General features: G+C 36.7%; 1 protein-coding gene across 1 annotated transcript; it reads left to right on the forward strand.

Annotated features, from left to right (window-relative positions):
* The first annotated feature begins 4,794 nt into the window (after positions 1-4,794).
* Positions 4,795-11,716, forward strand: LOC119772557 (adhesion G protein-coupled receptor F5-like). Its single transcript, XM_038269015.1, has 10 exons — positions 4,795-4,906; positions 5,897-5,954; positions 6,095-6,107; positions 6,241-6,330; positions 7,567-7,662; positions 8,473-8,630; positions 9,617-9,793; positions 9,886-11,253; positions 11,348-11,389; positions 11,583-11,716. Exons 2-10 carry the CDS (start codon positions 5,904-5,906, stop codon positions 11,637-11,639), a joined length of 2,052 nt encoding a protein of 683 aa, XP_038124943.1. The 5' UTR covers positions 4,795-4,906; positions 5,897-5,903; the 3' UTR covers positions 11,640-11,716.
* The last annotated feature ends 527 nt before the right edge of the window (positions 11,717-12,243 follow it).

Genomic DNA, 12,243 nt, shown 5'->3' on the forward strand with positions numbered 1-12,243 from the left:
GCTTACAAAAACAGCAATCAAATGAAATGCCTGGATTATTGGTGTATCATAAGCATCACTAAAACAAACTAATGTGTTTTAGGAGAATCTGTTTTATAAACTATTGTGATTTTTCTAAATTATTGTGTTGTAAATTAGCATTATACAGATTAGTCACAGCTGTGAGAACCAAGTAAGGAAAGAGTAAAAAAGGGTATCTGAATTGATCTGATTAAAAGTTAGAACAAGATAAATTAAGGAGAATCTCAGCTAAGCTTACACAGCAGCCTGATGTGACCCAGATCCGATTTTTTTGCCCATATGCAACCTGTATCTGATAATTAGTTAAATTATTGTAACTGATAATTTGCTTACTTACCAGGTGTTATCCATGCTTTGCTTTGTGATTGGACATTTTGGATCGGCTTTAAAATCCAAGTTGTCTCCGTTATTAGTAAATGTCAATAACTTGGTTAGTTATTAATCATTAACCAATTGGTCATTTCTGTATAAATATTCACAGACAACTACACTTGAAATAATGTTTCTTTTATTCAACCTAAGAATCCAGGTAACGGTATTACTATGATAATAGCAAACAGATGTGTGACAGTGGTCTTTGGCAAAAGTCAGATAACTAATTGTACTCACCTAGGCAAGTTACCTATTCCTATTCTGATTGCCTGTCTGTTACCTGACCCAATTCTTTTCTTGGACCTGCCTACCACCCTGACCCAGTGAAGCCTTCTCGAGAAACTACTGACCCTGTTTGCTTGTGAGTACCGGATTTCCCCACTAACCCTTGTGAAATCTCCGTGCCTGCCTGTTAACAGATCTGGACCTGACTTGGATCTCTTCTCTCTTATAACCCTACCTGTACTGCCGCTGGATATCTGTCTCTCTGTGTTTAGACCCCAGATCTCTCTTGAAAAAATCCCTGGATAACCCTAAACAGAGTGTCTGCCTGCCTGTTGGCCGCACAAACAGTAACCCCCTAAAGCCCTGGACCAAGTCGGATCCCATAACCAGACCGGCTCTTCGACATGAAGTTGGTTCCTCAGACTCAGAAGCCCCGCAATCAGGTTAGTGATGCAGCTTTTCTCACTCTAGTCCGTTACCATCAGCTAAACACTAACCTGTTGTCTCTGCCACAGGAGGTTTCCTGCTTTATAGCGAGCAGCGCACCCCCGAACCCCTGCTTTTGAGTTATTTTTAAATAAAGCTTGTTTCAAACGTGACTGACCTGTGCTGGTTTGAATTCTGGGTCCAGTCCCTGCTCGTTACAATGTTCAAATATTTTGGTGCCATTTCATGATTCATTTAATTCTTTTAATCATCATAGATTACAGGTTGTTCAATTTAGTCGATATCCTATGACTGGCTGATTTAGTCTCAACTTGGATCATTATGTTTTTTGTAACAGCTGATCAAAGACCTCATAAAATGTCATCACACACAGCAACAGTTTCAACCACACCTCCTCAGTAATAGTTTGTTTTGCTTAAACCCTAACTGTAATTTTTATGGCAACATTTCTAAAACTAATAATACTTATAGGAAAACCACTCACTGACTTTGCAAACTAAAAGCTTAAACACTGCTTTCCAGTTTGCAATTTTTTAACACACACTTTTTAAAACTGTAGGTACAATCCACTGTACAGCACTGTTTTTGTGGAACTATAAACACAACTAATACTGTAGCTTTACACTCAATTTCCAAATGATCAACACACTCCTAGCAAAACTATACACACATATGGCTATTATTGACACTATTTTGCCAACTGTCTGGTGCACTGTCAGATGTTAAAGCTGCTTTAAATAATTAGGCACCTAGGCACCATAAATAAGCCACAGGTGAGCTGTCTGTGCGGAGTACAATGGAGGGAGCAGGAAGAGTAAGAATTAGAGGAGGCAGAGGAAGAGGAGACCCGATACGTCATCATGAAGAACAATTGTTAGTTTCCATAGGGCTGCTTTGGTCTGCAACTGGTTTACAGAGTACCCACTCTTCACTGCACTCAAGCTCATTATTTGGCCAAATAATGTTTTATTAAATGGTTTGCTTAATTAAGAACCAATAACCTTTAGTTAAGTGATTCTTTACCCTCTTTGAAATAGCTAGCAGCGAACAGACATCAGGATTTCACTAAATGACTCTTGGTCATACTTAGTAATGGAAATGTAATGAGCATCTGAGGAACACATAAACACTAATGTTATATCAGTGTTTAAACCCTTAGTGCTCCAACATAGCTGATTTTATGTAAAGCTAATTAACAGGCTGTTGCTCGACTTCAGGGAAACCTCTAAAACCTGCAGGACAGCAGCCCTCTACGACCGACTTTGGCGATGCCTGCCTAAGTGAAGTGAAGTGGTTTGAGGTTGGTTGTGGCGATGGGTTGATCACACCTCTGTGGGCTGCCATGTGACTTCCCTGTGGAGGCCTTGGCTGAAACGGGGGGCTGTTATTCACCAAAACTGTGTGTTCTCCTCTGGTCATCCTGTCAAGATTAAATATGGACACTGGTTCCCAATGTCCAAAAACCATGATCATGGCATATGGCACAACACCCTTATTAGTTAGTCAACTCAAAATCACACAAAGGCTCCCTTAGATTGTAAATATTCCACCAGACATTTTGGTAGGTGTCCAGAAGACAATGAAATTAAATCCTCCATAACAGGTATAAACAGCAAGAGGTCACTGGAGAAGAATCCCATACAGAGTGCTGTATCCCAGCATATTCATAGAGAAAAATGTGGTAGAAAAGGAGCAATATCAACAGGTATAAATGCAGCCTTTTGTGGATATTCAAGCAAAATTTCTTCAAGAGTTTGGGTGAGTTTAACAAGCACTGGACTGAGGCTGAAGTCAGTCCATCAAGAATTAGTACAAAACCATCACAATAGCTACAAAGCTCTATTCTTTAATAAATTAGGATGTTTTTGTCTTTTGTACAAGATGTCTAAAACTTCATAAACAGCTTTTTCTAAGATTAATGCCACTATTTCTTTAGTGTTGGACTAGTTTTACTAGTTTTGTGGTTGCAACATTTGTTTTCATGCTGGTAATACAGCTAAAACAGGAGCTCTTCTTCCCAGAGAGGCCTGATTTACACAATTAAAACAGATAATATGCAATATAGAGTTAGTGAATATGAAAAACAGAGAAAAAAAACCCAGAAAATGTAACTATCAATGTATTAAGTTTAATAAACCTGGCCATGTTGAAACAACCACATTTTTTTAATATAAATTCCTCTTATTCCTTTATACAAATTCATTTTGATTTGCAAACACTTCAGTTTAAAATAACTGAAGACCACAAACAACAAAGTTATTACTTAAAGTTATGACTTTAAGTTAATATTACATTTGTACAGTATAACTGACAAAGTCTTGATAAATATTTATTGTTCTCCTCAATTTCTTTTTCAACAAATAAAGTTAGCTTATTATTTAAATTGTCTTTTTGAGGTGGCAGTAGGTGCCGGGGCTCGACCTACAAAAATGTATAACCACAGCCCAACTCAACAAAAGCACTGGTTTGGTGAAATATGTTGTGCTGACAGGATATTTAAAGGCTAAAATGCTGCATCTCTCTTGCTCTTAAGTTTAATTTAATCATTTTGCAAGCAAACTATATATTGATCCCGTTAAAATGTAAGGTTAAATAAAAAAAGTATATAAATATTTGTATAGAGTTTTCTTTATAGTCTGTTGTTTTACAATGATACACTGCTAGTGCAAGGTGGGGAACACCCTGGTCAATCTGTCGCAGGGCAGAAACGAGACCTAAAGAAACTGTCTTATAATTTTCATCTTTACAAACTAAGATGCATTCAAAGTCCAATTTATAGACATCAACAGAATATGCCTTCTAAATATGATGCAAATAAGGAGAGCAAAGTAACGTTTGTTCAGCTACTTCACCATGGCAACCAGGCAAGAATATATTTTGAATAATTTTACCAAAGCAAATTCACTACATTAAACATTAAAATAATATAAAACACAAACACAATAATTAAAAGAAACTTTTTAAACTACATCAGTAAAATATGATAAACATGGCTCTATGTAAACCATCAATGTGGTGAAATGGACATCTGGAGGGTGTACTGACGCATATTTAAAGCTCAAAGGCTGTAGTTTTCCAGTTCTGAAGTCAGAAATTCATTTCCTTTCTAAAACAATAATATGTCGGTCTTACTGCAAGCAACAGTAGATATTAAGAACTAACTCAAAACGTTTGTTTTGCCTTTCTAGTTTCAGGATTTTATTTATTTGTTGGACTGCTGCTTTTTTCTCTGGTTACTCATTCATTCTATGATGACATTCATTTTCCTGTTTATCTCCATTTGCTGCAGCAGACAAGTGCAGGTGAAGCAGGAAATAAATATTTGCTTATGTAAAAACTGGATTCTCAAACACTTCCAAACATACAGTAGCAGGTTTCACTTGCATTTCAGGACTGACCAAAAAGTTATGTCATTTTTATTTTTCACATCTCCATAATTCAAACATGTTATATTACTAGTAAGCATATAAGGTGACATTTCATAAGTTGTTGAATGTATTGTTGTAGGCCTATAAGAGCCTGCACTTATGCTAGATGGTTCTGGTATTGCCCTACATCTACCAGCTGGAGAAAAGCCATGTATGCAAATGAAATATCCACAGGAAGCTCCAACGCAACAGTATACTTCAACTCTTTCATAATTCCCAGGTATCTTGGCACCACCCTTCACCAAGACAAATATGCCTTGTCCAACATAGCTCAGTGTTTGAAAAAATGTTTGGTCATTAGCTAGGATTCTGCCTTTGATGGATATGAGGGCATGGTGAAAACGTTGCTTTACTGCTGCAAAAGGCAATTATTTAGGCTCTTTTCTGCACCGGAACAGTGATACTAAGTAAAGGTAGGACATTGCTTGTCTTTTTGATATTGTTTTTGTTCCCTTTCTTCATAGATGCAACTTATAAAGGATGGAAAGTAAAAAACAAAAAGAAAAATAAGTTAGATAACAGGGATCTCTACTTACATTAATCAGAAGTAGCACTGTAATTCATACAACAAAGAGAAAAAAAAGACAAAAACAGATGTAGTACACTTCGGAAAAACCCACAAATATTTAACATCAACATAATAACCAATGTGAACAAGATCACTATTAGGAAATTACAAGCTGTAATTTAGGTTTGATTAGTCTTAAATTTCAGATAATGTTTTACAGAAAGTTGTATTTCACTGTCCAGTTCACAGGTTCCATAAGTTCCAGATCCTGTTAATTAAACATTAAAGTTTACGCTGTAAACTTTAATGTTTACATAAGATGTACAGTGAAAAGGAAGCTGCTGATTAGGTCAGCAGTTTTTTTTCTAATCACTAAGCAACATGGAATGGGAATTTAAAACAAATGCAACATGGATAGATGAATAATACTGTTACATATAACATGTCAGTATTTTTATCGGTATATATTGCATAAAATGACACAGGTATTAGTAACAGCCCAAGAAATCCACTTCTAAAAGACATTGCTGGAAAAATTCAGAATATGGCATCGACATTTGCATTTGTTCTAAAAACAGCACCCTGTTATAATTCTACAATTCAACAAATGAGGAAGTAATAAAAGGGGTTTGGTTATGAAAAACTAACTGAAGCAATGACAGTGAGCAGCAAAGGAAAAAGTAACATATATGTTAATAGACGTACATCAGACTAAACGTCCTACAGTATACCTAGTTTGTGTGAACAAACAAGGAATTTGACAGAAATCTTTATATTGGCTGCATTGTAATCAGCAGTGCAAACCATAAAATGTAAAAAGGCTCTGCAGGGATAAATTGAGGTCAAGGATTCAATGTCTAGTTTTTTGTTTTGTTTTGTTTTATTTTTTGGTCAGATTCAAAATGTGGACCAAGATGTTTGTACCTCTGATTGGAGCTGTGTGCATATTTCAGGTAAATATCATTTTTTTTAATGTGTGTTTTCTGTTGTATAACATTACAATTAAACAACACTTAACAAGTAACCACACCATGTACAGTACAAAGCCTGCATATTACATCAAGACTAATATGGTGGTTTTATTGTTCTGCAGGTGATTTCAAATGGTGAGACTAAGATAGAAGACAGATAATTTGCCAAATGAATTAATAATCAATCAAAAAGGAAAATATTGTATCGAATGTAACGCCCCACTGTCTTATGTGTTTGTGGAAATATCTGGACATCCTTGCCACATAGCGCAAAGCACCACTAGCAGCACAGAACTATTCCGCACGTTTGACAGCAACGTCAATTCCACAAACATCTGTGAATGTGAACAGCATACAGGTATATATGTTTTTACATTCAAGACTCTAAATTTGTCATTTAAATTGAATTTTTGTGTCCTAGGAAATTTTAAGAGACAAACCGTGTAAAAGAAGAAAACTGCAGATCTCTTCTAACTGCGTCATTATATTTATCTGCTGTGTAATTGTGTGCAACTCTCTAAATGTTATGTGATATAGTCCACAACTACAACAGTAACCATGGTGATAACAATCTGGTTTGCACACAAACATCTGTGGAGGGTCCAGGTGGATCCTAAGGGGAGGGGCATATATTCCTCAGCCAATCAGACCCTAAAGTAGACTGACATGAAATATGGTCTTAGGCTACGTTCACACTGCAGGCCTTAATGCTCAAATCCGATTTTTTTGTGAAATCGGATTTTTTTGCGTGTCCGTTCACACTTCCAAGTATATGCGACTTGTATGTGATCTACTGTGTGAACTGAAAGCGTTCAACCGAAGTGTCCCGCATGCGCACTCGAGGACGAGATGACGTCACATGTAGCAAGCGTCCTCAGTGTTTGCGGAAGTAAGCACGACTCGTAATATTGTATATTGCGTTCTTTAAGTTCTTCTCCAACAGGAGCAGGCACATTACGAACGAATTCTTTTTAAGAAGATCAAAAAGAAAGACCCTCCCCCGGTTCCGGTAAGACCCTTCGAGTTTGGTCTGAATCGAGCTATCTTTCCAAATATGAATTAAGTCAGCAACCTCACTTTCTCTCCATTGACTGCTCTCTGTGTTATCTTCCGCCATGGTTGTTAGTTTTTCCCGCCTCCGCTTAGTAGGACGCAGATTAGTAACGTTTAGTAACATTTGTCAAGTATCAATGACGTGTAGGTCGGATGAATGCGACCTGGCCGTACAGACACAGGTCGCATTTGAAAAGATCAGATATGTATCGGATTCAGGACCACATATCCAAGTGGCCTAGGTCGCATTTGAAAAAATCCGATCTGTGTCGTTCCGACTGTCATAAAAAGATCAGATACAGGTCACATATGGGCAAAAAAATCGGAATTGGGTCACTTCAGGCTGCAGTGTGAACGTAGCCTTAGTGTCTACTTGTGGGTTTCATAAAATAACATAACAGTTTTGGGAAAGAATAAATAGCAGACAACCATTGAATAAAGGATCTGCAAACTCATTTTATGTATGCATTGATTAATAAAAAAAAGGTTTTATATTTAATGTCCAGACTCATACATGTGTGTTCTATGTTTGTCGAAATAGCGGAGGAAACCAACAAAACGCAAGGGAGTAAACCACTATATGTTAATTTTAACAGCAGCATCAATTCCATAACCTATACATGTGAACAGGCTAAAGGTATGTATATATATTATTTTATTTCATACTGTCTCTATCAATATTTCACATTATGACCATATATTTTTGGTGTCCTTACAAATCCTGAGAGATAAACTGTCCAAAAGGAGAAATCTATAGATCTTTCCTAACTGCATCATTATATTTGCATGTCTGACTGGCTGTCTGCATTACAGTCCACACCTGCAGGCAAAATTTGGGTTGTTCATAGACTCCAAGTGGCCCCTAAAGGCTCACAGACATACAGTTCCCAGTCAGCACTAATGCTGACTGGGTTGGTACAGTTATAATAAGATCTTATCTAGTTCCCTATTTATAGGAAAGGCTGAAACCATTATTAACAGGCATTGGAAAGGAAAAATTACAGGTTATAATCAAGTAGTTGTTCAAACTTCTATAGCTTGTTACTCCTGGCGAGATTCGCATGAAGGGCCTTAAACTTTAACTAATTTTCTGCCATGGCGCCTAACAAAAGGCATTAAGACCCCATTTGAATGTGGTGTAAATGATTTAACAATAGAAAAACAGTTACACAAATTGAACCAATGTCATTTAAAAACTGACAAGCATTCAAATAAGATGAATGTACAAAAATGGCGTCATCTCCTGACGTGATAACGTTCCTCTTGGTGTGTAAAGTTTGTGAGGAGTGCGGGTTTATGCCTCAACATAAATTTGTGCCGATTGTAAGAGAATTTTATATGGTCATGTCATAAAACATTTCAGTGAAATAATTTTCTAATCTTCTTAGAGATTTAGAGAAAGTTTTAAATTTTTCCTTTTAGCTTAATATTTTTTTTTCCTCTATAGATTATATTTGTGTGGTCGAAGGCCAGAAGGTGGAGATACCCTGTGATGATAACATGGAGGGACAAAAAACAGCAGTTTGTATGGCAAATGGTGAATATGGAAATGAAGAAGACAACTGTGTCCTTACAGTTGTTCTTGACCTCCTCAATAAATCTATGGTAAATCACTCATGTTAAAGGAATAGTACACCCAAAACATGATTAGCCTTCATTTTCTACTCACCCCCATGCTGAACAACACTCTGGAGTACTTTTTTGATATCTCAAATGCATCTGGAGATCTGGGAGGCTTCTTGCTGTCTGCTGATATTCAAATAATGGAGGTCTATGGTGACCGAGACAGAAAGGTCCATAAAAGTCCACAAAAAACGTGTCAATATTCCTCCATACTGCTCGTCCAATGTATTCCAAGTGTCCTGAGTGTCCTTTTAGCAATTTTGTGTGCTAAAAGTCCTAAAAAGAAAAGGCGACGACGTATATGGACAAAGACATGGCTGAGCATGGTCTGTCAATTTTATGGAAAGAACGCCATTTCACACGCACCTCCGCCATGCTTCTGTGTTTTCATCTGAGTGGAAGAAGCAGAAGATTCCTTGTTTGCCCACTGAGAGATTTGCCCATGACAGCCGACTGAATTTCACAAATGTTTGATTTTCAAATATATATTATCAAACCATAAACCTATAAGATTTCTGGCTGAGCAGTCAGACAAAGTTGTAATACAAAACTTTTAAAAAGGCTTTTAAATAGAATTTTTTTTCAATAAGAAAAATAAGTTATGCACTAAAACTGAGTAACCTTGGTGCACTTTCATATAACAAGACAATAAAAATAGCAATTCTTTTTGAAACAACCTGAGGCATAATCTGTTATGAATATAAAGCATTTATTTAGCATATTGTGGCAGACCTAACATAATTAAAGAAAGGGTGGATGGATATACTCAGACATTGGGGGTGATTGGGGGTTTTATATCAAAGGCACAACTCTAAGAGAAAAATTAAAGCTAGATGATATTTCCAGTAACATTTCTAGTTCAGAATGTAGATAATGCAATGAAATAAGACATTATGAAGTTCAAAACCTTAAAGTGTAATCTGAATGCAAATCATCACATTAGTTGTTTTTTTCTGCAAATGCAACAGGAACTAAATATCTCAACAATGCCAAATTTCTTGGAGGAACTCAGAAATGTGACCGTTGGCACGACTGAAAAAGTTACTAAAACACCAGCATCTATAAGTTCCATTGTTACAATCCTTAACAATGTAGCTGATACATCCTCAGAGTTGTCTTTGCCAATTAATCAAAAATCAACAGAGGTAGGGTAACTTGTATGTTATTTCCATTTTTGAAGGTATAAATATTTACATCTAATATGTATGTTTTTTTTTTGTTTTTTTTTTTGATACAGCACATTCTAGTAACTGCTGGTCTTCTCACCTCTGATGAAGCAAAGAATTCTTGGGATATCCTAAATGACAAACCAAACTCAGGGACAGAGAACAACAGCAAAAAAGAAAGCCCTAGCTCCTCCTTCTTAAAACTATTTGAGACAGTATCCTCCCTTCTTGTCAATGAATCTGTAACAATCGAGACTCCTTTTATTCTGTTAAAGAAAACGGAGTTGACAGACCCTTTCTATGATCGCCTTAATTCATCAGTGACAATAAGCATACCAGAGACTGATAAAAAAGATAATTTTATCACCACAATCTTATTTGCTTCCATGGATAATGTGCTTCCACCAAGGGATAAAGAAAACTCTGGTTTCATGGTTATCAATGGAAAGGTTTTGCTTGTTGAGACAAGAGCCAAAATTAAAAATATATCAATAATCTCAGAAATTCTAAATGATACTTTAAAAGATCCACAATGTGTTTTCTGGGATTTCGACCTCTTTGATGGTCTTGGAGGATGGAGCAACCAGGGTTGTTCTGTGCAATCCCAAAACAACGAAACCATTAGCTGCATCTGCAACCACCTCACCTGCTTCTCCATCCTCATGTCCTCTGATAGTTTTAAAGACTCTGAATTGGAGGACATAACATTCATTGGGGTTGGCATATCCATAGGTTCTTTGGTTATATGTCTTATTACTGAAGCTCTGATATGGAAAAAAATAAGTACCAACACAACCGCATTTCTACGCCATGTTTTTATCGTTAACATTGCAGTTTCTCTCCTGATAGCAAACATTTGGTTCATTGTAGGAGGATCTTTATCAGGTGCAGAGAAGAAAAACCCTCCTTCATGTGCAGCAGCTACCTTCTTTATCCATTTTTTCTACCTTTCCATGTTCTTCTGGATGTTAGCCACAGGTCTACTGTTGCTCTACCGTACTGTCCTGGTCTTTGAGGGGGGGTTTTCAAAAACGTCTATGCTTGTTAGTGGGTTTGTCTTGGGATATGGTGCACCCTTAATCATTGCAGTGACAACCATGGCTGTGACTTTGCCCTTATATAACTACATAAGAGCAAATCATGCCTGTTGGCTCAACTGGGATGACTCCAAAGCCCTGCTGGCATTTCTGGTTCCTGCACTTGTCATCGTTTTCATAAATTTTATAATCTTGCTTGTAGTGATATTCAAAATGTTAAACAGAAGAGTGAAGAGGAATACAGCACAAGCACAGGAGCAGCATGTTCTGGTGGTGATTGCCAGGAGTTTGGCTGTGCTCACACCATTTTTTGGACTGACCTGGATTTTGGGAATCGGAACCATAATTGCTCCAACAAACAAGGGGATTCATTTTGCTTTTTCATTACTCAACTCACTACAGGTAAAAACAATGTCATGTTCTTGTATCCCTTACTTTTCAATGTAAGGTTGGAAAAAGCTTATTTTTTTCTCCAAATCCTTGTGTGTTCATATAGGGTTGCTTCATTTGGGTGTTTGGAACACTGTTGGACAAGAGGGTGCGTATGTCTCTGATGGCCTTATTCTAAAATCATTTAGAATTAAATATTTTTAGATATTTTGGATTGATAACAGCCAGTTATGAAACTAATAAGTTTTACAATATTTGGTATACAAAAAAAAAAAAAGAAAAATGTTCTTACTTCCTAAATATTTTGCAAAGCAATACACTAAATTAACTATTTATTTCAGGTACGGTCAGAAGCCATAAAATCCCTGACCACCCAAGAAAAAACCTCAATTGGTTAAAGACACACCTGTGCCTGAGGAGTTCCTATGGAGAGGAGGACAATCCACCCAATAAAACCTATCCCTTATTCCCTTTTTATTTTAAACCTATCCCTTATTCCCTTTTTATTTTTTTGGAGCTTTTCTGCAATGTATCGAATTCCACTTGTTTTCCTACAGGATTGTGCTGAAGCACTAAAACCTTCGGTTGTAATATACAGCAAATGCCTTTTTAGTTTTTAAATTGCCATCTCTACTCCTAATACAGTTTCTATTACTCTATTCCTAACAAACACAAAAGTAGTTTTAATGTGCCTTTGGATCTGCTCCAGATAAACTACACATCTTAGTGTTTGTTTTTAGTTTAGCTGGAAAATATCAATTAGTTTCATCAGGTCCGAGGTCATAAATTCCTATTAGAGTCTTTAGTCGGGGAAAGCTTCTGCATTCAACAGAAAGATGTTTGTTTGGTTTTACCTCCTTGCAAGTTACAGCTAGAAGGGCTAGGTAAAAAAAGGCCAGCACATTTAATACAAGAAGCAGGTGGGCTAATGGACTTTTAATGATAAATCTAACCACTAATGTTGAGGCACGGCTATCCAAACGACTGGATGGTAGAAGGAAG

The sequence above is a fragment of the Cyprinodon tularosa genome, unplaced genomic scaffold (assembly GCF_016077235.1).
Source record: "Cyprinodon tularosa strain WSP-4 unplaced genomic scaffold, ASM1607723v1 ctg715, whole genome shotgun sequence".
In the NCBI taxonomy this organism is placed as follows: Eukaryota; Metazoa; Chordata; class Actinopteri; order Cyprinodontiformes; family Cyprinodontidae; genus Cyprinodon; species Cyprinodon tularosa.